The sequence below is a fragment of the Rattus rattus genome, chromosome 4 (genome assembly GCF_011064425.1).
Source record: "Rattus rattus isolate New Zealand chromosome 4, Rrattus_CSIRO_v1, whole genome shotgun sequence".
Lineage (NCBI taxonomy): Eukaryota > Metazoa > Chordata > Mammalia > Rodentia > Muridae > Rattus > Rattus rattus.
The window spans coordinates 2,658,621-2,686,216 of record NC_046157.1 but is presented as its reverse complement, the minus strand read 5'-3'; the positions used below and the strand labels follow the sequence as shown (position 1 = coordinate 2,686,216).

Below are 27,596 nucleotides of genomic sequence, written 5' to 3'. Positions count from 1 at the left end.
ACTCACGCACGTACGCACGCACGCACACACCTCTGAAGAAAAGGGCTTATTCAAGCAAAGTAGAATTTTTTTTTTTACTGAAGTGATACATTATACATTTAAAATTGCACAGTTATAAGAAGAGAAGGGGAAATAAAGATGCTCTGATCTTTTGTTCTACTTGTTACATGAATGAACTTCAGGCCTCTCCTACAGAACGAGGAAAACCAACTGACGAGGTCACCCCAATGCTGGTGAGTTACAGGTCAGTAACAGTCTTCTCTGGAGGACAGTGCACTTGTTTTGGTGGTACACATAGCACACAGCTAACCTAAGGTTACAAATGCCACCTTTCTGAAGGCGGGGTGTCTCAGTCTGTCTTGCAGACCTCGCATGGCAAGTAGCTCACTGGTCTGTCCACTCCACTCATGCTTGCCACCTCCCCAGCACTAATCCTCGCTAGGCCAGAGAGCAGGAGTGAGTCTTTCCTTCCTCCCCCGCCACCCACAGTCACTGATTCTCTTGAGACAAGATCTTATCCTGAACCTGGAACTCATAGCCACCCTTCCACCTTGGCCTAAGTGCTGTGATTAGAGTGTCAGCCAGCAGACCTGGCTCTGGAGCTTCCCCAAGTCCTTTGTTGTCTGTGATGTGCAAACGACCCTGCTTTATAAGGCAGCACCTGCTCCAGCCAGTCTCCAGCAGGCCAAGAGACAACTTCAGAGGACCACAGAGTCTGAGGAACAGGACAAAATGGACAAGGACCTCTAATGGTTTACAGGAACACGGTTTCACAGTTTCACATTCATGGAGTAAAGAAAGACTGGGAAAGGAGCGATTGGCTTCATTCATTTAGCAAAACAAAGAAAGGTTCATAAAACGTCCCTTAGCCTCAGTCAGCTGATTCCCAGTAGGATGCCCATGGAAGGCATCCTCATGTGTTCATTTCTTGGGATTGTTAATTTCTACAAGGCTATGCCTGATGGTGATAAAGAGGAACAGTTATTATAACACGGGAAAGTTTCATAGGAAAAAAAAAAACACCAAAAAACAATGAGGAGTGGAGATACATATGGATTGGTCTCTCTACATTGTTTGAGACAGGTCTGAATATATTGTCTTGGCTGGCCTGGAACTCACAGAGGTCCACTTCAGTCAGATCTTTAGATTTGGGCCCTTTCTGCCTGTGGCTGCTGTATTTTCAGGAAGGTTGGATATTTTGGGACAAGAGTGAGTTCATGTTGCTACATGAACAGTAATAGTCCTGATACCCCATTTTCTGATCCTCTCCCCGACCGTGAAGATCAACCCCAGGCCCCAGGAGAGAAGGGTAGATAATTGACCACTGAGCTGCACCCCTAGCCCCACTGCGTGCCTTGCTTTAAGATACTGCAGACTCCAAATGCTGAAGGAAGGATCCCCAAGCAGCACAAGAGCCATGTTTTAAGGCAAGAAGGCACTGGCATTTTAGATTCTGACATATCTTACTAGTTAAAAAGTCCCCTTTGCCTTCTTCAAAATGCGTGACTTTGATTTTAATATAGTCAGGTGTTCTGTGGCTTTAGTAACTCTACTGGCAGTACCAACACAAGGGAAATTTCTTGCAGGAATCAGTTTTAATTTAATATTTAATTTCTAAATATTTTCTTTTGGAAACTGAAGGGAGCAAACACTAGCTAGCTAAGAGAGTCTCCGGCCTCTTGGTCCAATCATCTGACAGACAGAGGTGAGCATCATTTGTGGGGTCTAAGTCCTAAAACTCGGTGGAGCACTTTGTAGAAATGGAGACTGCGTGGGTCTCTGGGATGGATGAGGAGACTCCAGGCACCAAATAAACACGGCCTTTGGTTCTATTCCCAGAGGCACAGGGCTCAGTGTCGAGGTTTTTAAGTAATACTCCGTGCACACAAACCAACCGACAAGTTGGCTTTGAGCCGGTGGAGAAAGTCCCCACCAGAGATGGAAAGAGTGAGGTGAGAACCGGTGGGAAGAAGGGCACGTCTGTTCTCCCACGCTCCCTCCCAGCGGTCATGTCTGGCAATCCTGCTCTGAGTCCTTCTGCTAAAGTGCAGGACGAGAACAGAAGATGGGGGTTGGGACAATGAAGGCAACACGTTTCAATTCTGTACAGAACATGGATCCTTTTCAGGGGGAGAGAGCTACCATGTGCTCAGTGTGTGTGCAGGCATGTCCACAAGACTTGACATATGACGATGTGGAGGGACCCTTCCTTCTGCCACAAACTCAGGGTCCCTTCACATCTGAATTCACAGTAAGGCCTCAGAGTGAGAAACATAACTAATGGGTAAGTGAAAGGCAGTGCTTACCAACACTCTGCCCACAGCTCTGCAGACACTCGTGAAATTAGAAACGCAGTGCCTTCTCTCCTTCCAGCACAGTAACCAAAGGCTCAAGGTGCTCATAATTCTCTGCTTACACTAAAACTCAGCAGACAGCTCACAGAACTTTAGAGGTGTTGGTCTTACCAAAATGTGGAAGATACATTTTTTTCCCCATTGATACTAAAATTTCAAAGACCCACATTTGAAAACGTGTTACATTACATACTAAGTGACATCCATAAGAGTTTAACGGACTATGACTCTTCTCATCAGGACGGAGCAGAGCGCCTTCGTGTCTCTAGAGTTGCCGCACCTTTTTTTCTGTGCTTTTTATATTGACGTCTAACTTGTCCACTTTGGTTGTTAGCCGGTCAAGGATGTCGTCCTGCTCCTCGATTTCCGTCTGCATTCCTAAGGCTATGTCCTTTAGGCGGCCCAATCCCACGGACAGCTCATCTGTGAGAAGGAAATGACAGGCAGTCACAGTGCCTCTGGATTACAGACAGAGTCCTGCCTGAGAGGCTGTGTGCCATATGTGTGCCAGCTTGTAGCATATGCTTCTCACAATACACAGAAGTGAAAAGAAAGATATTTACCACACAGTAATATGTAGCTAATGTAGGGAGAGGCCACCGTGTATCTCCTTTCTCCAGACAACCACTGTTAAGAGGGATTTTTTGTTGTTGTTGTTTTAAGTATCATCTTGATAGCTCTGGCTGTAACTCACTAAGCAGTCCAGGCTGGCCCTGAAGTCACAGAGATCACCCTGCTTCTGCTTGAGAAGATCACAGGGATCACTGGTGGTCCATATGGCGTTTCCCCCCTGGGTGCTGCAGAATCAAGCACAGAGCCCTGCATATGCTAGGGAAGCACACTGACACTTAGTCATTTCCCTAGTCTCTTTATAGTTTTCATTTCAAGTTAGGAGCTCACAGATTTTCTAGGCTGGCCTTGAACTTGAAGTCCTCCTGTCTCAGCCATGCAGGTGGCTGGGACTAAGTCTGGCATACTATGTTTCCTGGGGTCTTTGAAACCTGTGATCTTGTATTTCCTGGAAAGTAAAAGTAGGGAGTCACTCGTGCCTCATGAAACTTCTTGGGTTTGAGGACGGTGAGGCCAGGACAGGAAGGCTGAGATAAAGGAGCATGGTTGGTTCTGGGGACAGCCTCGGTGGGTATGAGCATTTGCTGAGCAGACATGAGGACCTGAGTTCAGATTCTTAGCACCCACACAAAAGCTGTGTGGCTTTATCCTGGGATGCACTTTGCCCCAGAGATGCCTAGGTCTGCTCTGGATCCACGTAAGGGGTGGCATGGCCGGACTGAGCGTAGGAATGGAGGAGTGGACAGGTTCCTGAGGGGTGAGGCAGTGAGAGGGACACGGCTGTGGGGTATGACACGCAGGAGGACACAGTGACGTCAGTGCTGGGTGCTCCTACTGGGCTCCGCACAGACCGGCTGGAGGCTGCTGCAGTTCCCACACTTACCTAGGTTGCTGTCAATCTTCTGGTGATAAGCTCTGAGGCTTGAGTTCTTTGGGTAAGCCTCAGCATTCACAGTAGAAGCAGGAACAGAGTCTAGCTCTGAAAAAACACCAGAGGGACAGTTAGCTGATTGGTTGCTGCTCCATGAAACTGGCCCTAGGGATCTGTCCCCAGGAACACCAGGAAAGGACCTAAGGGGTGGGAGGAAGGAGGTGAGAGGCTCTTGAGGCTGTAAGAGGGACAGGAGTGGGAACGGGACAGGTTTTCAGGCTGGAGATGACAGGTCTGAGCTCCGGCTGGTTAGATATGTAAAAAGATGTATATAACAGGAACTGTCAATGCAAAAGTGCAGGCTCACAGGCAAGCTCTGGGGACAGGCTGTTTCATTATTTCAGGGTTTTTTGATCCTGAGGATTGGAACCAGGCCTTGTGCACGATAGGCAAGCACTCTTCTGTCGAGGTATCCCACAAATTCTCGTGTGCGTGTACATGAGTGTCTGTGTGTGTGTGAGACAGAGCCTTGCTATGCTGCACAAGCTGATCTCAAACTCTGTGCTCAAGCTATTTCTGAAATGGCTGGGACTATAGGTGCATACTACTACACCTGGCAGAGCTGGCAGAGGCAGGTTTAAAAATTCCCATGTGTGGTGGTGAATGCCTGGAACCCTAGCACATGGAGCAAGATGAATTAGAGGCCAAAACAAAATAAAACAAAATACAGTAAAATGGAATAAAAAGGAAACCATATCAAACCATACGAAACACACAAAACAGAAATATCAAAATTGTTGTCTGCTGTGATGGTTTGCAGCTGAAATCCCAGCACTTGGCAGGATAAGGCATCAGGATCATGAATTCAAAGTCAGCCAGGGCTATGTAGTAAGACTGCCTCAAAGAAACCAAAGGAAGTGGAGCTATGTTACCAAACTGGATTAAGGATATTATTTGGAAATTTATTTTTATGCTGTCGTTTCACTTAAACAAGCAAAAAGGAAATGCTCGGCAATGTATGTTTGCCTAAGAAATGTTCCTTGAAATTTCATTTGTAAACATATCCAGAAATAATGTTCTTCCTCTTCTTTTGGGACAGGGTCATATGTAGTTCAGTTTGGCCTTGAACTTGGTATGTAGCTGAGGGTGGCCTTGAGGATTAGTCCTCTGTCTCTATCTCCCAAGTTGTGTGCTACCACCCCCCCTTCTCCCTCCCTCTGCCTCCCCTTCTCTCCCCCCCCTTCCTCTCTTCCTCTCCCTCCCTCCCTCCTTCTCTTTCTCCCTCTCTCTGAGACAGTTCCCCATGGTGTTCCAGTCTGGACTTGAACCCATGGCCACCCTCTTGCCTCAGTCTCCCAAGTGATAGGATTAAGTGTAAACCACCATCCCCAGTCACCAGTTTCTCTCTTTGGAGGAAATGTCCCTCTGTAGGTTTAGCACGCAGTTTTTCCTGACTATCTGTGTATGATTGGTCCAAGATCCTCCTGAAAGCTGGGGATGCCCAAATTCCTTGTGCAATAATACAGTCTCAATGTACTTCTCATATATGACATCATTTCTGTATCACACAATATTTAATGCAGAATAAGTGCTTTGTAAATGGCTGCTTTATTGTTTAACTAATGGCAAGAAATCAAAATCTTGTACAGTTCAGTATGACGTTTGCCCTCTTGCTTTGTCTACAGTGCTTGGACGCCACCATACCGGGCTATGATTTTTTGTTTGTCTGTTTTCTGAATATCTTACATCATCAGTTTGTTGAATTAAAAGATATGGGGCTTGTGATACAAAGGGTCTGACTGCATTTCCTCCAGTACTAACTACTGAAGCCAGTCTCTCTATAAAACACCCGTTTCCTTTTACTCTTTTAGCAAGTACCACACAAATGAGAGCCACCTTTAATGCCCTCAGGTTGTGTCTTTGGATGTAGACTTTTTTTTTGTACTTCTTCAGGGCATGGCGGTGAAATGGCTTTCCTTGAGCCTTGTACATTTCAGTTTTCTCTTTCTCTCTCGGTTTGTGCCTTTCCAGAATAAACTGTGTTTACATCAGTCTGTCTTGACTTCTGACTCTTCCTTCATCAGGTCTCTCTATCCCCCCCTCCCCTCCCTGAGACAAAGTCTCCCCATGTTTTCCCAGCTAAGCCTGTGATTCACTGTGTAGCCCAGGTTAGACTCAAAGTTTCACCAATACTCCTATTTCTGTCTCCCAAGGGCTGGGATTGTAGGTGTGTCCACCAGGCATAGCCATCGGGTCTCTCTTTTATTTGTTCATGTGTGGTGTGCAAGTGACCATGCACAGTCATACGGAAGTCAGAGGACACCCAATGTCTTCACACTGTTGTCCATCGTGGTGGACTGAATGAAAATGGCCTCCATAGGTCCCAGTTTGAATACTTGGTTCCCAGTTGGTGAAACTGTTTGAGAAGGATTAGGAAGTATGGTCTTTTGGAGGAGGTGTGTGACGTGGCATGGACTCCGAGGCCTCCAAAGCTTCCCACCATCACCAGTGTTCTCTGTCTCCTGCTTGTGAGCTCTTCACTGGTCCTGCGGCCATTATGGATCCCACCCTTCAAAACCGTAAACTCAACCCAACGCTTTCTTTGAAAGTTGCCTTGGTCTTGGTATTTTACCACAGCAATAAAAAAGTCCACCTTAGTTTCTAAGACAGTCTCTCATAAAATCTGAAGCTCATCATTTTGGCTAGACTAGCCAGCCAGCCAGTTGCTGGGATCTACCTGCCTCTGCCCTGCAATTCTGGGATCACAGGAGCACAGAATGACATTTACATGAGGACTGGAGATTTTACCTTTGTCTCCTTTGAGATATTTCATGTATCTCATCTGTTTGTCTATTTATCTATTATCTGTTTATCTATCTTTTTATTTATTTTATTATTTTTTTCTTTTTTTCGGAGCTGGGGACCGAACCCAGGGCCTTTACCACTGAGCTAAATCCCCAACCCCCTATTTATTTTATTTTTGAGACAGGGTTTTTCTGTGTAGCTTTGGCTTCCTAGAACTTGTTCTGAAGAGCGGCTGGCTTTGAACTCTCAGAGATCCACCTGCCTGTGCCTCCCAAGTGCTGGGATTAAAGGCGTGAGCCACCAGCACCTGGGAATCTCATGCATCTCAAGCTGGCCTTGAACTTTCTAGGTAATGGAAGATAGCCTTTAGCTATCTTGCCTCTATGCTCATGTATACCAGCATGCCAAGTATTATGGCTGGTTTTAATGGCAGCTTGCCACAAATTAGAACCACCTGAAGTACTGCCTTGACTGACATGGGAAGATCCCCTGTGCAGCACCTTCTGGTAAGCCAGATAAAATGGATTTGCCCTGTTACCAGACTGCAGATTCCCTTACTAATAGAAGAACCAGCATTTTCAAGCTTTTGTTTTCAACTAGGGAGCAGGTTCTGCAGAACCTCCAGGCTTCTGTCTGTAGACTGGGATGACTGAAGCCCAACCTGTGTGCTCAGTAAGCACTGGTGGTTGACTCCTGGTAAGAGGCGTCTGTTGTGGGACTCCTCTCACTGCTGAGGCCTTCAGCCTCAGGGACTGAGTAAATACAGGGTTCTCAGCTCTCAGGTGCGATTCTGCTGCTGTTGCTATTGTAAGCTGATTCGTTCAATTCTGCTGCACTTCCTCTATCGAACTCTGAGTAAGATCCTAGCATTCTTGCTTGTTTGTTTGGCTTTCTGAGAGTCTGGTCACGTAATTTAGAATGACCCCAAACTCAAACTCATACCTTTCCTGCCTTAGCTTCCTAAGTGCTGGGCTGTGAGTGTGTGGCACCAAGTCTGGCTTATTTTCCAACTGTGAGAGACCTACATATTGAGAATGGATCCACCCTCAGAATAAATTCCCTTATCTCAAGAGGCTAGCTGATCAACCACTATAGTTATGTACACAAGCGTATTGTTTTGCCTTTAACAAATTCATGAGCCCTGGGCAGAGGGCAACACCTCTAAGGGCCATTTTACTTAGAGAAGGCAATGTTCCTGCAATTACTGGTTTTTTTTGGTGGGGGGAGGGCTTCTTGTTTTGCTTGTTGAAACAGAATCTCATATATGCCAGGCTGTCCACAAGTTCAACATGCAACAGAGGCTAGCCTTAAACACTGGTTTTCCTGCCTCTACTCCCTAGTGCAGGGATTATAGTTGTCTGCCATGCCCAGCTTTACAGCTGTGTTTTTTTTTTTTTTTTAAACTACTAGAATTTCTCAGAGCTACACCACTTGAGGGTTCAAGTTCAGTGGGATACAGGTTCCCATGTCCTTATTCAGACTCCATGGGGCAGTGATGTAGGGAGGAAGTCCTTGGAAACACATACCTATGGTTTCCCAAGAACACCCTGTATCCCTGACGTCATCACTCAGCATGTGGGATGTTATACTGGAGCCTCTGCCCATCACTGTAGAGAGGTGGCTGTCCCCAAATTGGTAACCTGGGGACCCAATTCCACAAGGATCCAGACGTGAGTTTTATACACATCTTCACTTACCTGTATCATGTAGCCTTCTGAGGTTTGGGTGGCTGGCTTGGTACTTGCTTTCCTGATCTTTACTTGTATTTATGGCTTCTTTCAATCTTAAAATGAAATAAAAAAAATAACATTATGAGACACACCCAGGACAATGTCATCTCTGTGCCAGAGTGTGCCAGCCACTATCCCTTTGTGCTGCATAGCCAGTGCTTTCTTTGTTGACCTATGGAGCACCCTGGGAATAGTGTGGGCACACAGTGGGTTGAGAAAGACCTTACAAAGGATAAGGAGTCCTTAAAGCCGGTGGATAACAAGTGTATACAATGACCAAGTGGGGACCTTTGATGAAGGGTCAGTAAATTACTCAAAACTGACCCACTAGCCATTTTCCTTTTTTTTTTTTTTTTTTTTTATTTTTTAAAGTAGTCCACTCTGGGGGTTGGGGATTTGGCTCAGGGGCTTGCCTAGCAAGAGCAAGGCCCTGGGTTCGGTCCCCAGCTCCGAAAAAAAAAAAAATAGAAAAAATAGAAAAAAGTAGTCCACTCCGGCCTCACCTTCAACATGTAGCTTCGGAAGATGACTTTAAATTCCTGATCTTCCTGCCTTTACCTCCCAAGTGCTGAGGCTACAGGCTTGTACCTTATCTGGCCCTACATTTTAAACATTGTGATAACATATACATAACGTAAAAACCCACACTTATTTATAGTTATACGCAATGAGTGGCTTTTACATATGACCACTTGTGCTGAATGAATGACAGGTAATGTTGGGTTAGAAACTTACGTCTTGAAAACAAAACAAAACAAAGAACAATCCGGTGTCTCAGGGCTGGAGAGCTGGCTCAGCAGTTAAAAGCACTTGCTTCTCAGCCAGAGGATCCAAGTTCAGATCTAAGCACCTATACTGGGAAGCCAACAACTACTTGTAACTCTAGGTCCGTGGGAGCTGACACTCTGACCTCTGTGGGTAACCACACACATGTGACAGACATACTCAGTGAGGCACAGATTAAGACAAAACAGAACAAAACAATTTAATAACAAATTAAACACACACACAATACACACATACAAGAAACAAGCAAAACCCAGAGTTCTATGTAACTAGGCTGGCCCTAAACCACCAATCCAGAGCCCAGCTGTTGGGACTGCAGCACCAGGGAAGCACATGATGCACATACACACAGGTAGGCAAACACACATACACATACAGTAAATACACTTAAAAGGAAAAATTAAGATAGTGTGTGTGTGTATATGTATGTGTGTGTTAATGTGTACGTGTGTGTGCATGTGTGTGTGCGTGCGTGCGTGTGTGCACGTGTGCTTGTGTGTGCGTGTGCTTGTGTGTGCGTGTGTGTGTGTGTGTGTACACCACATGAGAACCCAGAGGGGGCATTAGATTCTTTGTAACTGAGTTATGGGTAGTTATGAACTATCACGTGGACGCTGGAAGCTGTACTGAGCCACCTCTTCCCACCTCTTCGGCTGCTCTTCCATTGCTTTTTCTTTTTTTAAAGATTTATTTATTTTATGTATGAGTACACTGTCACTGTCTTCAGACACACCAGAAGAGGGCATCAGATCTCATTACAGATGGTGCTGAGCCACCATGGGGTTGCTGGGAATTGAACTCAGGACCTCTGGAAGAGCAGTGAGTGCTCTTGACCACTGAGCCATCTCTCCAGCTCTTCTGTTGCTTTTTGAGAGAGGCTCTCACTCTATATCCCAGGCTAGCCCCTAGCTCTCTATTCGAGTGCTGGGATTATAAGGACGCACCAACATAAACTGGCTGGAAACTTAACCTTTCAGTGTGATTAAGAATTTTATTTCTTGACGCTAGGGGCATGGTACTGGGGAGATAGCTCGGTCTGTGGGTGTGCTGCACAAGCCTGAGGACCTGGGTTTGGATCCTCAAAGCTTACAGAAAAAGGCAGGCGCACTGTTTCTGGTTTCTGTCAACCCAGCTCTGGGGATGGGGTGGGGTATTAACAAGTAGATCCCCTACAGCTTACTGGCCAGCCAGCCTCGCCAGCTGGTAAGCTCCAGGTTCAGCTAAAGAGCCTATCTCAAAAAACAAGGCATGAGTTTAGTCTGCTTCTTTTAACATAACTGTAGCCATTTTGTATTCAGTCTCCATTTTGTTCATAGGGTAAAATTAAGTTCAGGTTCTCTGACTCTACTTCCCAGAAGTAATTTTCAATAGCCGACACTGAAGGATGTTACAAATAAGCCAAAAAGTTATGGTCGAATCACTTGTACCTTGCTATCTTAGTGTTCTGAAATTCCCCTGTTCACCACCCTCCCTACCTCAATCAGGACCAATCAGCTTAAAGGTTGGCTGATAATCCTTTGTGTAGTGAGCCCAAGATGCTGTACCACTCCACTGCTTGCCTTTGAACTGTTTTTTTTTTTTTCCTTTTTTTTTGGAGCTGGGACCCGGGAACCCAGGGCCTTGCGCTTGCTAGGCAAGCAGCTCTACCACTGAGCTAAATCCCCAGCCCCTCCTTTGAACTTTTGAACCCGGTTTTTCCTATAAAAAGCCTGCCCTGAGGTCAGATTGGTGCTACAGTTAGGTTTCCTTCTTGTGGGCCTGGACGTGCAGTATTATGGTGTGCGTTCAATAAACTATTCTTGCTTCACTGGGATTGGTGCATGTGTGGTTTGTGTGGCGACTCCCAGACTCCAACAGTAAGAAAGACGTCCTGAAGTTAAAAGTATCTGTTGCTTTTGTAGAGGACCTGGGTTCTGTCCTCAGCACCTATATGGTAGGCAACCATCTTTAACTCCAGTTCTAAGGGATTTAGTATCTTCTGGTCTCCATGGGTACCTGGTGTACACACTCACATACGTGTAGGCAAAAAACACGTACATATAAAATACAAATAAGTACGGTTCTTTCTTGTTTGCTTTTTGTTGTGTTGTGTTGTGTTTTGTTTTGAGACAGGGTTTCTCTGTGCAACCCTGGCTGTCCTGAACTGAGATCCACCCACCTCTGCTTCCCGAGAGCTGGGCCACAATTGTCCCACAAACAAAAGTCTTAAAAGCCCATGCGGTAGAGAAATAACTGAGGAAGACACTTGACTCTGGCTTCCACACGCATGAGTTACCTCTACACACCAGCATGCACACATGTGCTCACATGGACACACACACCCTGATATATTAATACTAATTTTTTCTTTAAAGACAGGACCTCACTATATAGGTCTGGCTGTCCTAGACTCACAAGGTAGAGCAGGCTGGCCTTGAACTCTGCCTCCCCAGTGCTGGTATTAAAGGCATTATTATTAAAGGCCAAATAACTTTTAAAAGAGATTTTTTTAGACTTTTATTCATTTTTAAAAAAATATTTTTATTTATTTATTATATATAAGTACACTGTAGCTGTCTTCAGGCACACCAGAAGAGGGCATCATTACAGATGGTTGTGAGCCACCATGTGGTTGCTGGGATTTGAACTCAGGACCTTTGGAAGAGCAGTCAGTGCTCTTGACCACTGAGTCATCTCTTAGGCCCTGTTCTTTTTTTGTCTTATACCTTTTTTTTTTTTAAGAGATTATTTTATGTTTGCCTACATGTATGTATGTGCACCATGTGTGTGCTTGGTGCTCAGAGGTCAGAAGAGGGGACTGAATTCCCTGGAACTGGAGTTACAGGCAGTTGTGAGTCACCACATGGGTGCTGGCAACTGGACCCTCGTCCTCTGTAAGAGTGACAAGTGCCCTTAGCTACTGGGCCATCTCCCCAGTCCTGCCTTATAATTGAACATAGGGTGCTGAAGCCTGCCAGGTCCTTTTGTATGATTTCACTGTATTTCTGCTCAAAATTTTTGAGGTAAACAATCTATAATTTTAAAGTATAAATTAATGGACAGATTAGATTAGATATAGATGGAAAGGAGAGTTTTACATACTTATATATATGTGCGTGAAACATATTTTGTATGTATGATTATATTTTGTGTGGTGGTGGGGATGGAATCTAGGACTTCAAATGTTAGGCAAGCTTTCTACTAATAAACCACATTCCTATTCTACATATGTACATGTTTCTATGTATGTACGATACATGAATTACATTTATTTATTTTGTGTGTGTAACTATGTATGGAGATCAGAGGAAAAGTTGTTGGGAGTTTATTCTCTGTTTCCAACCAGCTCACTAGGCTCGGTGGCCAGCACATTTACCTGGGAGCCATATCACCAGCTCAGCCATGTCTGTTTCTTTGTTTTGCTGAGTTTTGCAAGACCAGTCTCATGGCCTGCTATTACCTGCCTCAGTCTCTTCAACAGCTGAGATTACACACAGGCCCCACTATGTCTGGCTTTTGGGATGACTTGATAAAGAAACGTTCTGTAAAAAGAGGCACATTTTTAACCCTTCAGTGCTGGAGTATTTTTTATGAGTTAGATCAACAGTTGGGTGAAAGAGGAGGGATTTCTCTTCAGCAAGTCTGAAGGTGAGTATCCCACGGGGTTCTAAGATACATTGATGGCATCGACAGGGTCTGAAGGCCCTGGCTCCTTCCACAGAGCCCATCTGCTTTATGTAGGCACATGGAGATGCCACACTTACCTGCTGCTGGGCTGGGGGTCGATGCTGCCGTTCTGCTCAGGTGGAGGCTCTACTGGTTTGGATTTGAAGTAGTTGATGAATCCTCCAAACACACTCTTGATGCTGTTGATGTGTTTCTGACTCATCTTCAAGTCCTGATCCATCTTGTCCACCATCTTCTCCGTGTGTTCTAGGACTCCTCGTTGCCGGACCAGCTCCTGCAGAAGCAAGAGATAGTAGCATCGTGCCATTTCCCTGCTTCCAGAGTCATAGTATATTAAGTCTGGAGCTGGGAAGGCAGCTCCACTGGGAGAGCACTTACCTGGTTTGCACAAAATCCTGGGTTTGGTCCTTAGCACTCTATCAACCAGGCCTGGCACACATACCTGTAACCCCACAATGTGAGAGGCAGAGGCAAGAGGATTAGTTTACTGTTATATCTGGCTACATGGTGACTTGTAGGCTATCCTCAGCCAGGTGAGACCCAGTCGCAAAAAATAGTCTAGATAGGAATAGTAGCCCATGCTTTTTTGTCCCAGCACTTGGGGACTTTGGAGAAAGAGACAGGTGGGTTGGTATAACTTCTCGGCCAGGCCAGTACTTTGTCTGGTTTCCTGCAGGGGTACTGCTGCTTCCACCCTTTTCTAGAATATTAGACTATTACAAAGTAATGGGCTTCCTTGTACCATCTCCCTCCAGCTCCCCCGAACTTCTAGGCCAGTCAGGATTACATAGAGAGACCTTGCCTGAAAAAGAGTTTAAAGTCGTATATTTATTATTCTGGCTGAGGGGTGGTATTCGCACGTGGAGATCAGGGGAAGACTTGAGGGTGACTTCTCTCCTTTTACCAGGTAGGTGCTGCGGCTCCTTAAGTTATTAGGGTTGACGGTATGAATTGATCCAGCCCCCTGGCCCCTTTATGCCACTTCACATAACGTTAGCTTTGCTCCCTTGCTCTCCTCTGTCCCTCCTGGACCATTACAGACCCTGGTCCGGTCCTGTATTCCTTCTCCCACTCAAGATTCACAAGGTCCAGGATCCTTCCCACCTATCTTAAAGCAACACTCCCATGTTAGAGGCCCTTTTCAAGTTTCACAGACTCTACCCACACTTACTCCAACTTAAACAGAAATCATGTTTTAAGTTAGAAATTAGGATTCAAGTCTAGCATGGTGGCGTACATCTTTAGCCCCAGCACTCGGGAGGCGGAGGCAAGCAGATCTCTGTGGGTTCAAGGCCAGCCTGAATCTGGTGGTATACATAGTGAGTTCTGGACTACGTAGGAAAACCCTGTCTCAAAACCAAAACCAAGCAAACTACAGAACAGCCAAACAAGTGAGCAAGAGTACAAGAGAGTGAGAGAGAGGAAACCATGATTTGCTTGAGAGAACATGTGAGATGTTTATCTTTCTGAGCCTAGATTACAGTACTTAAGGTAATATTTCCTAGTTTCATATATTTCCCTACACATTTTGTAATTTCTGTATGGTTGAATAGAATTCCACTATGTGCATGTACCACAGTTTCATGCTTCATTTGTCCATTAAAACTTTTTGGATTTATTTTATGTATCTGAGTGTTTTGCTCACATGTATATACATGTGCCACTTATGTGACTGCTGCTTATAGAGATCAAAGAAGGACACTGGATCTCCTGGAACTGGAGTTTTGGATGTCTGTGAACCACCATGCAGGCTGGGAACTGAACCTGGGTCCTCTACAAGAGCAAGTGCTCTTAACTACTAAGCCATCTCTCCAGCCTCTACTTACCCATCTATAGACATCTAGGCCAATTCTACGCTCTTGGTATTGTAGAAAGAACAGGAATAAACACAGAATCCTTTGGATATACACCCGGGAGCACATAGCTAGACTACTATTTCTAGAGTTTGTGAGGATTTCCACACTGATCCCATAATGGCTACCCCAGCTATATTCTCACTGCAGTGAATAGTGTTCCTTTCTCCTACATCTTTGCCAGCATTTGTTGTACTTTGTCTTCTTTCCCTCCCTCCCTTTTTCCCTTTCTCTTTCTTCCTTTTTTGTTTTTTGAGACAGGGTTTATCTGTATAGCCCTGGCTGGCCTTGAATTTAAACTCATAGAGATCTGCCTGCCTCTGCCTCTCAGGAGCTGGGACTAAAGGCATTTAATGTGTGGTGGTTTGAATAGCAATATTCCCCATAGACACGTGTGTTTGAATGCTTGGTCCATAAGGGAAGTGGCACTATTAGGAGATGTGGCCTTGTTGGAATAGGTATGGCCGTATTGGAGGAAGTGTCTCACTGTGAGGCTTTGAGGTCTCCTATGCTCAAGCTAGGAGTATATCAGTGTGGAGTCTCCTTCTGCTGCATGCAGATCAAGATGTAGAACTCTCAGCTCCTTCCGTGTCTGCCTGGACACGGCCATGCTTCCTAGCTTGATAATGGACTGAACCTCTGAACTTGTAAGCCAGCCTCAATGAAATGTTTTCCTTTATAAGCGTTGCCTTAGTCATGGTGTCTGTTCACAAGAATAAAACCCTAACTAAGACAACATGTGTCACCATAGTCCAGTTTTTTGGCTTTTTGTTTGTTTGAGACAGAATTTCACTGTATAGTCTTGGCTATTCTAGAAACAGGCCTAGACTAGACTGGTCTCAAATTCAGAGATCCACCTGCTTCTGCCTCACCAATTTTTAAACATATACTCTACATGCCAGGTTGGGCGACTGTAATCACTCAGGAGACTGAGGCAAGGGTCTGTCTGGGCTACATAGTGAGCCCCTGTTTAAAGAACAAACAAACAAACAAACAAACAAAACCGTCCCCAATTATCTTAGTTAGGCTTTCTATGGCTGCAACAAAACACCATGACCAAGAAGCAAGTTGGGGAGAAAAGGGTTTATTTAGCTTACACTTCCACTTTGCTGTTCATCATGAAAACAAAGTTAGGACAGGAACTCAAACAGGGCAGGAACCTGGAGGCAAGAGCTGATGCAGAGGCCATGGAGGGTGCTGCTTTCTGACTTTCACCTCATGGCTTGCTCAGTCTGCTTACTTATGGAATCCATCAGTACCACCCACAGTGGGCTGGGCCCTCCTGTGCTGATCAGTAACTGAGAAAATGCCTTACAGCTGGGGCTCCTGAGGCCCCCTCCTCTCTGATGACTTTAGCTTGTATTACGTTGACATAAAACCAGCCAGCACACCAACCTATTATATTTTCTGGAAATCTGACTGAAAGGTGTGAAACTACATAGCCAGCCCTCTGTATCTGAGTGCTCAACTAGCTATAAACAGAAGATGCCTGATAGTCTGCAACAGGACACACACAGACTTTTTGTCATTATATTCTAAACATTGCGGTATGGTAACTATGCACAGAATCGACACCTATTATGTCCCTCCCTCCTTGATATGGGGGTCTTATGTAGCCCAGGCTGGCCTTGAAATTGCTATGTAGCCTTGGATAACCTTAAACCTCTGATTATCCTGGGTTATTTTTTGAGTGCTGGAATCAAACCAAGGCTTTGTGCATGCCAGGCAAATATTCTATCAAGTAAGCTGCACCTCTAGTCCTTCTCTAGGTATTATCAGTAATCTGGAGATAACTTGAAACATACGAGAAGGGCCAGAGACAGCAATCCGTGCTTGGGTACTTGGTTAGCATGCACAAGGCCCTTAGTTCAATCCCTGGTACTGGAGAGAGGTAGGGAGGAAGGTTTGATCAGGTGTGTGTGTGACACTAGTAGGACTGAAGACTTTGTCCTGCCTATGCCTTAAAGACGATAAATGAACAAATAGAAGTATACGAGAGATGTGTCTGAATGGAAATATTAGGCCATTTTATGTAAGGGACATGAGCACTCAGGGTGTTTGTAGAAGTCCTGGAACTAACTTAGAGCAACCACAGAAAACTATTGAAGTTCAGGTTAAATGTAGAGGTCCCAAGTTAATGTAGGGAGGGCCTTTAGTCCATTTAGAGGCTGTGGGACATGTAAACAAAATGTGCTGCCTTTTCTATCCAAGGGTTAAATAGACAAATCTCCATGTGAAACGTTGTAACCACCTTCGGCTCTTCTTGAAGTCAACATGCATGTGCTCAAGGTTGCAGCCTGTTCTCAGAGGTTGCACTTTGTTCATTAAGTATGCCATTTTGAGTTAGCTAGCTGCCTAAGAGTGTGAGACCAAGCTCTGAGCATTCAGACTGAGGCACAGGATTCCTTTGCTTTAGGAATAAAAACCTAGGACCACTCTGAGGTGGACTTGCCTGCTTGACGTGGCATGGCTACACACCATTCTGCAGAAGTAAATCCTCTTGCCTTGATGAAATACCTTGGATTGTGAAATCATTTTCTTGGGACCCTAGACCCATTTCTAACATGGTGTTAACATTTCTAACCCAATATGTTACCTGGGTTTCTGTTTAGTGGGTGAAATTCAGAAATACAGTGCATAGAGCTATAATACATAGGCAAAATACTGATTTGAACTTACCTTTAAACTCTATTTACTACATCTCCAGCTCCAGGCATTTTTTTGAGACAGGATCTCACTATGTAGCTCTGGCTGGTCTAGAACTTGCTATTTAGCCTATATTGGCTTCAAACTCATAGAGACCCACCTGCCTCTGCTGAGACTGGAGGCATGTACCACCATTCCTAGCTTAGGAATTTTTAAGTAAAAAGAAAACAAATTTTTGGACGTCAAACAAACTTGCAAGAGCTAGTTTTCAGAAGAGAAAGGACCTGATAAATTTATCTTCAGAGTCTGCGAGCACATCATCCTCACAGGCCGTTGTGGAACAGGCCAGAGCAATACATGTTGGATAAATGATTTCTGTAGCATACATGGACCGATTCTGTCTTTCTCCCCCCTCCTTTCCTTCTCCTTCTTTATTATTAGTGTTACTTTGCAATGCTGCAGCTCAAACTCAGGGCTTACGTATGATTGCTGAGTGCTCTACCACTGAGCTACATCCACAGCTCTGGATCCTTGTACAGGACAACAGATGAGGCTGGGGGGTTACGGTGGGTAAAGCTCTGGTGGCCCAGGGGCCCTTGGCTACTCCAGCAGTCAGTTCTTCCTATCATGACAGGGTTTTCTCAAAAGCCACTCCTCTTTTCTGCTTAGAAAGTTGCAGGGAAAGCAAAAGACTAACGTAATCTCGGAATCACAGGGAGCTCCTATTATCCAAGGGACACTCAGAGGAGACCAGACACCTTACACAGGTGGTACAACAGGAACATAGGGAAATATATAAGGATGGCTTTTGCTCTCAAAGAGGCAGAAGGCCAGAGGAAGGAGGATGCTTTGGATTCTGGAAATTTCTATACGCTAGAATCTGTTCAGTGGAGAACATGAGACCAGCAAAGCAAATAGCTTCTTTGGCTGAAATCCTCCCCCAAAAGGGACAGGAAATGACTGGACTTAATGTCCTTCTGACTTCAGGCAGCAAGGAGGAAAGGGGGTGTGACAGGGCATGTGACAGAGGAGAACTGATAGTGCTTCCTCAGTCTTTCCTGTGAGGACAGGCTTGCCAAGACTCTGTGCACAATCATTTTGATGGCAGACCTCACGTGCTCTCGGTTTGGAGGTATGCTCCCATAGCTCAGAAGTGGGCTGTGTTGACCTTTTCATCTGCATCTGTGAGAATGAGACCCAGGGTGGGTGTGAGGGGTGTGAATTCCTGGATGAGGAATGTAGCTTAGCTGGTAATGGTGTTTGCCTGATGTTGGCTTACGTGATATGTTGGGATCTCAATCCTAGCTCTCTGTAAACTGAGAGCAGTGATGGGACATTCCTGCAATCCCAACTCTGGGAGGAGCAGGCAGATAATCAGGAGTTCAGGGTCATCCTCAGGTACAGAGAGTTGGAGGTCAGTCTACGCTACATTGAGACTCTGTCTCAAAAACAAAGGACAAGAAAACACAAAATGCTCTCCGTAGGAAGAGTGGATGGGCCAAATGACTGCTTATGAGATGATTACAGGTGTCCCCAACTTCTTTAAACCCCGAGTATTTTCTAAATTTAAACAGGAGAAAGGAGAGAGAGAGAGGATATGCTTAGGTTGCTAAGGAACTACAGAGAAAGTTCCTCAACTCCTTTTTTCTGTGAAATATTCCTCAAAGCAAGGGGAGGAGGAAGTTAGGGGAACAATGACCATGCAAGGGCTCAAACTGCCTGAAGTGAGGTGACATTCACAGAGATAGGTTATGTTCTGGGGGCACTGTGAGGATTCAGGGACTCAATGAGTTCCTGAATGCTGCCTGAGCATGGAGCAGTTGGTGGGACTTTCTCCAAAACACACAGAACTCACTCTCTGTCAAGCATTTTTCCAGCGCTAGGGGACTAACCAAGCCCAAACCTCACCCTGAGGGCTCACACAGTTCATGCAGAGTAAGAGCAAGTCTAGTCTGCTTTTCTAATTTGCTAACAACACTGTGGTGCTGAAAGCTGAGTCAGGCAGAACCATTCTTGATTCGATGAGCTTAGTTTCACGGGAAAAACTATAAAAAGGTCATTACACAGTGAATCCCTAACAAGGGTTCCTGGCCTGGTTTAAGGAGAATAACAGGGAGTCCCAAGGGTGGGTGGGGTACACGCCTGAGTTGAAGAAAGCAGCTAGTCTATGCAGCTGGAGTAACTGAAGGGAAGTGGAACTGTGTGTCTAGCATAGAAGAGTGTGGGCAGGACCCATGAGACCCAGCAGAAAACACCCAGTAAATGATATGGAGGCCACCAGATCACAACTATATCTTACAGCCAAGACATCCATCCTATAACATCAGGTAGGCCTCAGATTAAGTCTGAAATTAAACTTAGCTATTAACTGATAAGTACACGAATGTCAACCCGGGGTCAGCTCACTAAATCCAAACTCTGAAATTTATTATTTTAGACTGGAGGTTAAGCAGGTGTGGTGGCACAGGCATGGGATCCCAGCACTTCAGAGCTGAACTCAAAGAGGATCAGCAAGTTGGAGGTGAGCCTGGGCAAATTCTATTTCACAACGGGAAAGAGAGGAAAAAATAAAAAAAGAAAGAAGAGAAATTTATCATTATTTCTCTCAAGATAATACACACCCACACTGACAGATTCTAGCGTGGAGAGCCAAGCAAACGTGGAGCTTGCTGGGTTCTGTGTGAACCAGAGGTCACCCTGGTGTCGAGTGGGTTCAGACACAGAAGTTTGTTATTAGGTTATATAAAACAAAACAAAACAAAAGCCACTGATTACTAGAGAGGGATGGATGTAGTAGTTGTCTTTCCATCCTCACCAGCTTTGGCTGAGAAATGGTGCATTCGAGTCATCATGAACAACTGTGGAAGAGCAGGTCTGGCTGGGAAGGGCTCTCTGGGAATGACTGTTCCCACTAGCTTTCGAGAAAACAAGAGTACATCTGTGGCGATGGGGAAACTGAGGCGTTTGCCTTGTCACTCCTCTGGGTTATGAGGGATGGTCTGTCTCTCTGACCTCTCTGAACTGAATGCCCAGTGTGAATGCCTTTATCTCTTCAGTGACAGGCTCTGGAGAGATAAAGGGATGAGTAGCCCCTGAGGAACGCGTGCTAGCCATGGTAGCTGAGCACATTATATGTCAGTATTACCAAACACCAGGCCCTTTCCACTGTGCTGGTGCAACGACAACTGAAGCCCTGGCCTACTGCTTGTTGCTGGGCTCTGCTGAACTAAGAAACCAGGCTCCAGAAAGATCACTGTAGCATGCTATGCTGCTCCAGGAGGGGCGGAGTGTCCTGGGAAGGGGCGTGGCTTTGGCCAGGTGGTGATTCGTAGGAAGCAAATATCATCATGTTCATTTTTAGGAGGCTGGTTTCACAAACATGGCCATTAGCCTGTCCCCCCCTCCCCACGCCACCCTTCACTGCATTTAAGTATGAAATAACCTTCAATACTATTAAATGATATACAGGCCAATATGTAAAGAATACCTCACTTTAAAGTTAAAAAAAATAAAAGTGCTTGGTGTGGTGGCTTAAACTTCAGCACTCACAGGCTGTGTTTGAGGTCAGCCTAGTCTACATAAAGTTGGAGGATAGTTGGAATTACATAGTATAATACTATGAGGAAAAAAAGGTTCTCTTGGGGCTGGAGAGATGGCTCAGTGGTTAAGAGCACTGACTGCTCTTCCAGAGGTCCTGAGTTCAGTTCCCAGCAACCACATGGTGGCTCCCAACCATCTGAAATAAAGTCTGATACCCTCTTCTGGTGTGTCTGAAGACAGCTACAGTGTATCCATATACATTAAATAAATAAGTCTTCTATAAAAAAAAAAAAAAAAAGGTTCTCTTTTGGGGCTAGAGAGGTGACTCAGCAGGTCAGAGTGCTCTCTACCTGTTCACAGTTCAGCATTTGCGCCTGGTAAAATCTATGATCTCAGCACTCTGGAGGCTGAAGGAGGAGAATCTTGAGTTCAAGGCCAATCTGGGTTACACTGGGTTACATTGTGAGAACTTATCACCTATCTCAACAGAAAGTGATCTGTTTACCAAGACCCTTAGGACTCCAATTGATCTGGACTGGAACATCAAGAATCCAGTACCCAGAAGCACAACTTCCTAGAGGCAGAGCATGCATTAGCAATCAGGGAGACCTCAACAGGGAAGGATAGGAGAAGATAAATACTCAAACAGCGGCAATGCAGAAATGACAGAGATGACTATATGAGAAGGTAAGCAGTATACCTCAGATCTGCCTAAGTTCCTTTGGTCAGAAGAAAGTTTGCCAAAGATCAGAGATGAAGACTGGAGAAGGCAATATGTTGTTTCAACTATTACACTTCAAAACTGTAAAATACTTAAGATTAGTCTTTGCTGATGTATCAGTAATTTCTTCTTCTGCCAAAACAACTGTTTTACTAATAGACTTAGGGGCAACCTGGTGTCTTGGAATAATCTTTATTCTGTGCTGGGCAAGATGGTACGTTGCTGTAATCCCAGTATCAGAAAGATTGAGACCCAAGGATTCTAAGTTCCAGACCAGCCTGGGCTTCATTGGCAGACTGTCCACCAAGCCAAAACTCCTCAAAAAGAAAAGGTCTTGGGGTTGGGGATTTAGCTCAGTGGTAGAGCGCTTGCCTAGCAAGTGCAAGGCCCTGGGTTCGGTCCCCAGCTCCGGAAAAAAAAAAAAAAAAAAAAAAAAAAAGGAAGAAAGAAAAAAGAAAGAAAAAAAAAAAAAAAAGAAAAAGAAAAGGTCTTAAGACATTTCAGAAGACGAGCTCTGTTCCAGACCCACACTGGGCAACTCCCATCTGTCAACTCCAGCTCCAAGGGATTCCCAGGAGCCCTGTTTTGGCTCAAGGGACAGCCCAAACATGTGCATACTCAAATACAGGTAAATTAAAGACAAAGCAAAGTTCCTAGTTGCTGAAATTTTCTACGAATGTAAAGAGCTGTCACAACAACAACATATGATCTACAAAGGTAAGAATCTAGACTCAATTCAGGATCTGGTTTCCTAAGCAGGAGTCCAGGGAAAGGGACTTAAATATTCCCATTAGGAAGAGGAGCCGCGGTTAAGGAAGTGAGAAGAACACAGACTTCCTTTGCTTCAGTGGCACCACCTGGCACCTGAAGCATATACAGACACACTTTAACTGGGTCACTAGAGAGGAACAGCCTGAGGCTTCTGCCCAACAAGTTATATAGAAATGAAAGAGACACTACTTCCCCAATACAGATCTGTACTTTGGTATTTTTACTCTCAGACACCTTTTTTATAGAAACGGGGGCAGGACAGTGAGGGAGGAATCAGCCATGCAGAATTAAAGGTAAGGAAGCTTCCGGAGGTAAACATCGGGTGATCCCGATACAATCCTTTACACTATGTCCAAGAACTTACGGTAGGCAATTAGAAAAAAAATCCCAAAAGATCGTGAACAAAACATTTCCTCATCCCGTTTTTATAATGCATTGATTGGCCGGTTCAGCTCAGTTCTGCCCCAGGCTCACCTCTGAAGAGGCGACTCCGATCTTCTCCGATTCATACATGAGGGACAAGGACCTGCTGGTGCTGGCAGCAGTAGCCTCGGCCCTGCGTAACACCTCTTGTCTCAGGTACTGCTGCCTGTCAATAGGCGCGTCGGGGCCGTCGGGCAGGTCGCGGGCGTCCTTCCACGGCGCCGGCCGGGTGTCCTCGTCTTCCACATCATCGTCGAAAGGATTATAGCTTTTAGGATAGCCAGACATGGTGCTGGCGACGGCCTGAACCTTGGAAGCAGGAAGGGCAGCTGAGCGAGGAGTCGGTAGCCCAGCGCCGGCGGGCGGACTCACTGTGGCCGCCGCGCGCACTACTTCCGCCAGTACTGCGCTAGAGCCCCGCCTCCAGAGCCAACCACTACGCGGAGCTGCAGAGGGGAACCAGGCCCCACCCAGTGCGAGGGCGAGGGAGGAAGAGGAGACACGGCGGTCACGTGGTCAGGAAGCCGGCTGCCTTTGCGCCTGCGCCGTAAGGTCCGGCAGTGGCAGGCCCAGAGCTGCAAACCCGGCCGCCAGCGCCCGGACGCGCGCTGTGATGGCGGCTGCTGGGGCCCGGGGAGGCGGCGGCGCCGGCGCTGGCGCCGGCGGCAGCGGCGGCGGCTCGGGGTCCAGCTCTGGTTCCAGCACCTCCCGAGGTTTTTATTTCAACACAGTGCTTTCACTGGCCCGCTCCCTGGCTGTGCAGAGACCTGCATCCTTGGAGAAGGTAACCCAGCGGACTGACAGGAGGAGGGGCCTGAGGTGGTGAAGCGGCGGGATGCAGCTAGCGTCTGAGAAGGTTACTTGCGACTAGAGGGGGGCTCCTGAATAAAGGTGGCAGCGAGATAGGGAGGTCGGTGGGAGTGGGGTCTGGTGAAGAGAGGAATCGGGAAGTCGACGGGATACAGGGAGGTCTGGTACAGGTGGGAGTGGGAGGGTGGTGAACTGTAGGCGGGCGGGCGGGCGGACTGCTGCTGCGACATCTCAGATGCGGGGGTTGTGGCAGCGACGTGACTGCCTGTGAGGCGTGGCGAGATGAGCCAAGGATCCAGAGTCCAATCCTTTGGTCCTGATTTTCCGTTTTTCATTCAGTGATCTTGGAGAGGTGTCTTTCTCGTAAGATGGGCTATTCCCCCCGCCTTTTGCCCTTCTCATCGGATTGCGGAGAAAGACAGCTAAAGCACTGTGTCTGGAAGTGCGTCCTGATCTGCAAACCGTATTACTTAAGAGATGGTAGCGTTAGACTGGATCAAAAGATGAGTTTCGAGAAGGTGCAGTGGCAGGAATGGGCAATGAACTGTTAGTAGACAGAGGACTAAATTGAGGATTGCTTCCTAAGAGAAAGACAGGCCAGTCCTTATCTTGGAAGGTAAAAGATATACTTGGAGCTGGAATGGGAGGTGAACTGGGCTGTTGGTGAAAGGTAAAACCCCAGGATTAAGAAGGCTAGCCGCTTTCTGTTAGCAAACACAACAAAAGAAAACAACCAATGGATGTTGTGATAGGAAGAAGACAGATTTTAGTGCACCTGCCCCTGACGGTAAAGCTGAAAGGCAGAGTGACCTGATCTTTGACCTTGTAAGTTCTCAAACTTGATTTTATAGCTTACCTGCAGTGGGAGCAGGTTCTGGAAGGTCTAATGCCAACCCTAATTCTGGCTAAAGAATGAATATAAGCTGGCCATGGTAGCATGTCCATGCCGCCCAGGGACAGCCAGTATCTGCAGAGATGGCTGAGCAGTTGCTGCTCTTTCAGAGTTGGTGTCTCAGTACCCATGCCTGGCAGCTTAGGTCCTGTCAGGGCATCAGGAAGCCCTCTTTTGGTGTCTGTGGGCACCTGCATGCATGAGCACATGGGAGCACAAATTAATAATAATAATAACTTTAAAAAGATAGATTTATTTATTTATTATGTCTACACCGTAGCTATCTTCAGACATACAAGAAGAGGGCATCAGATCTCATTACAGATGGTTGTGAGCCACCTTGTGGGATTTGAACTCAGGACTTCTGGAAGAGCAGTCCTAACAGCTGAGCCATTTCTCCAGCCCAATAATAGCATTTTTTTTTTTTTTTTTTTTTTGGTTCTTTTTTTTTTTCCCAGGGCCTTGCAGCCTTCCTAGGCGGCGCCTAATAAACCAATAATAGCATTTTAAAAAAACCAAAAAAAACAAACCTGGTTTAGGAATTGTGGTACAACTTGGGCAGTGTATTAAGATCCTGACTCAAGGGGAGAAAGGCAGCGTGTGTGTGTGTGTGTGTGTGTGTGTGTGTGAGAGAGAGAGAGAGAGAGAGAGAGAGAGAGAGAGAATATGAGTTTCAGTGGTAAGACCATTTAAATTTGTATCCCTTATTGCTTGTGTTTCAAAACTTGTTTTGTTTTATGTGTTCAAATGTTTTGCCTGCATATGTGCTCTGTACACAATATGTGTTAGTGCTTGCAGAGGTCAGAAGAGGGCATCATTGAATCCCTTGGCACTGGAATCATGTGAACTGCCACATGGGTGCAGGGAATCAAACCTGAGTCCTCTGGAAGAGCAGCCAGTGCTTCTAACAGCTGAGCCATCTGTCCAACCCCTCCCCTTTGTTTGTTTATTTGTTTGTTTGTTTGTTTGTTATATGCTATAATGGGCATCTGGAGGTCACAGGACAAACTTGCAGAAATCAGTTCTTTCCTCCCACCATGTGGGTCTCAGAGATCGGACTCAGATTGTCAGGCTTGGCTGCATATGCTTTTATGAACTGAGCAAACACTCCTTCTTCCCCCTCACTTTTTGGTGGAGACAGGATCTCACAACATGGCTTTTCTGGAACTCCTGAGTAGACTGAGCTAGCCTTTAACAGACAGAGCTCTACCTGCTTGCTTCCGCTTACCAAGTGCTGGGGTTGAGGGTGAGCGCCATCACACAAGTACAAGTGGACAGCTCAGTTCCACATGTTGATTCTCTCATGCAAAACCACCAAAAACCAAAACACAGAACAGTACTTGGTAGGGGTGTTAGGAAGATCAATAAAAAGACCTAAATAAAACCACCCTACGATGAGCTTGAGAAATATTTCAGCAGTTAAGAGCTCTTGCTGCTCTCCTAGAGGACCCAGGTTCAAGTCTCAGCACCCACATGGTGGCTCACAACTATCCGTAACCCTACTTTCAGGCATCTGCTGCCCTCTTCTGGTCTCCATGGATACTACATACACATGATACACAGATTTACACATAAGCAAAACATTAAGCACATAAAATAAAAATAATGCACCTTAAAACAACAACAAATATGTTTACATTTATTCAGAAAAGTGGGGATTGAAGGAGTCAGAACTTGTGGGAGCTGGTTTGCCCTTTGAACTCTCAGGTCATCAGGCTTGGTGGTAAGTGTCTGTACAGTGGCCACTGGTTATCTTGTCAATCTGAACTGGATGATTCTTGAAGTTATTTTATTTTAAATTATATGTATGAATGTTTGGTCTGCATATATGCTTGTGCAGCACCACTTGCATGGTGCGCCCATGGAAGCCAGAAGAAGGTATTAGAATACCTGGAGCTGGTGTAATAGATGTTTATGAGTGCTGGGAATCAAACCCAGGTCTTCTGGAAGAACAGCCTATGCCTCTACAATCTAAGCCATCCCCCCAGCTCCTGAAGTGGATGATTCTTAAGATTGTCCTACATCTCCACCAGAAATAGATTTCTCTCTCATTCAGCAGTCGAGAAGTGCACTTTGAACTCAGCTTGTTTCTTATTGCTTATCAGTCAAGACACAGACATACATGCTAGATAAATGTAAAGAAAAAATTAAAAGGAAATTATGGGATCCCTGGATGTGCCAGTGGTAGACTGTGTTTGGTAGAGCATTTGCTTATCATGGACAAGGCCCCAGATTTGATCCCCACTAACCAAATCAATGCAAACCAAGACCTTGATATTTTTTAATTGTAACTTTGTTAGTTGTTTGTCATAATTGCTTCAGCTGTCAAGATAACAGTATAATGAAAGGTTACTTGATTCTTCCCTGGATTCCCTAAAATCACTTGTTTTGGAAAGTAGTTACAAATCACTTTGAGCAAAAGAGTTAAGAGACAGATCCAAGGCCACTGTCTGAAGGGTTTGCTTGTGATTTGGCCATGGCTGGTATCTGAGAATTTTGGCATTTGAACTGTTACCTCTATTCCCTGTTTGATAAGCATGATTTGTTGTGCCTAAAACCCCTGTGTATGGGGTAAAATTTATATATTTTCTTCTGGAGATCTGTTTGGTAGTTGCTAGGCAAGTGATGTCTATGTGACTAACCAGAAAAGTCAGCACTACACAGGGAAATACTGTCTTCAAAATAGAAAACCAAAAAAGAAAAAACAAAAACAAAAAACCTAAAAATAACAACCATTACATGTGTGGGAAGTTTGCCTGCCTGCATGTTTATGCACCACATTCATGCCTGGTACATGTGGAGGCCACAAGAGGCCTTCAGATCCCTTGGAACTGGGGTTACAGATGGTTGTGAGCTGCCATATATCTGCTGGGAATTGAACATCCCCTGGAAGAGTAGCCAGTGCCTAACCACTGAGTAATGTCTCCAGCTTCAGTGAGGCATGGGTTTCTCTTCGTGGTCTCATATTAAATTTAAACATTGGCTCACCAGCTTCCTGGGCAGCCGCTCTAGCTGTGTGGGCTTGCAGTACAACTTCATCTGTCTTAGAACAGAGACCAGAGACTGCAGCTATGAAGTAGTTCAGTCACCAATCTTCACATTGATTTCTATCAGCAAGAGTAGGATGCATGGATTAAATAAGAGGAAGTAACAGTTCA

The 27,596-nt window shown here is 45.5% G+C and overlaps 2 protein-coding genes across 2 annotated transcripts in view; one reads left to right on the top strand and one right to left on the bottom strand.

Moving 5' to 3' along the window:
- Positions 1-55: 55 nt before the first annotated feature.
- Snap29 (synaptosome associated protein 29) lies at positions 56-23,153 on the bottom strand. The gene is made up of 5 exons (XM_032899857.1): positions 22,788-23,153; positions 12,860-13,056; positions 8,298-8,383; positions 3,808-3,903; positions 56-2,777 (listed from the first exon to the last, which is right to left on the bottom strand). Exons 1-5 carry the CDS (start codon positions 23,022-23,024, stop codon positions 2,620-2,622), a joined length of 774 nt encoding a protein of 257 aa, XP_032755748.1. The 5' UTR covers positions 23,025-23,153; the 3' UTR covers positions 56-2,619.
- A 181-nt stretch (positions 23,154-23,334) lies between these two features.
- The window catches only part of Pi4ka (phosphatidylinositol 4-kinase alpha), a 112,748-nt gene continuing 108,486 nt past the window's right edge, over positions 23,335-27,596 (top strand). The window contains exon 1 of the mRNA XM_032899855.1: positions 23,335-23,520. Coding sequence (XP_032755746.1) covers positions 23,350-23,520 — 171 coding nt within the window. The 5' untranslated portion in view covers positions 23,335-23,349. The remainder of the gene's footprint in view (positions 23,521-27,596) is intronic.

What these genes read in the sequence shown, in the direction of transcription:
- Snap29 (XM_032899857.1), bottom strand. Translation starts at nt 23,024, where the DNA reads ATGTCTGGCTATCCTAAAAGCTATAATCCTTTCGACGATGATGTGGAA. An exon ending in GACCCCCAGCCCAGCAGCAG is followed by an intron (nt 8,384 to 12,859) that starts GTAAGTGTGGCA and finishes TTTCATTTTAAG; the next exon opens with ATTGAAAGAAGCCATAAATA. An exon ending in CAGAAGGCTACATGATACAG is followed by an intron (nt 3,904 to 8,297) that starts GTAAGTGAAGAT and finishes GTGTTTTTTCAG; the next exon opens with AGCTAGACTCTGTTCCTGCT.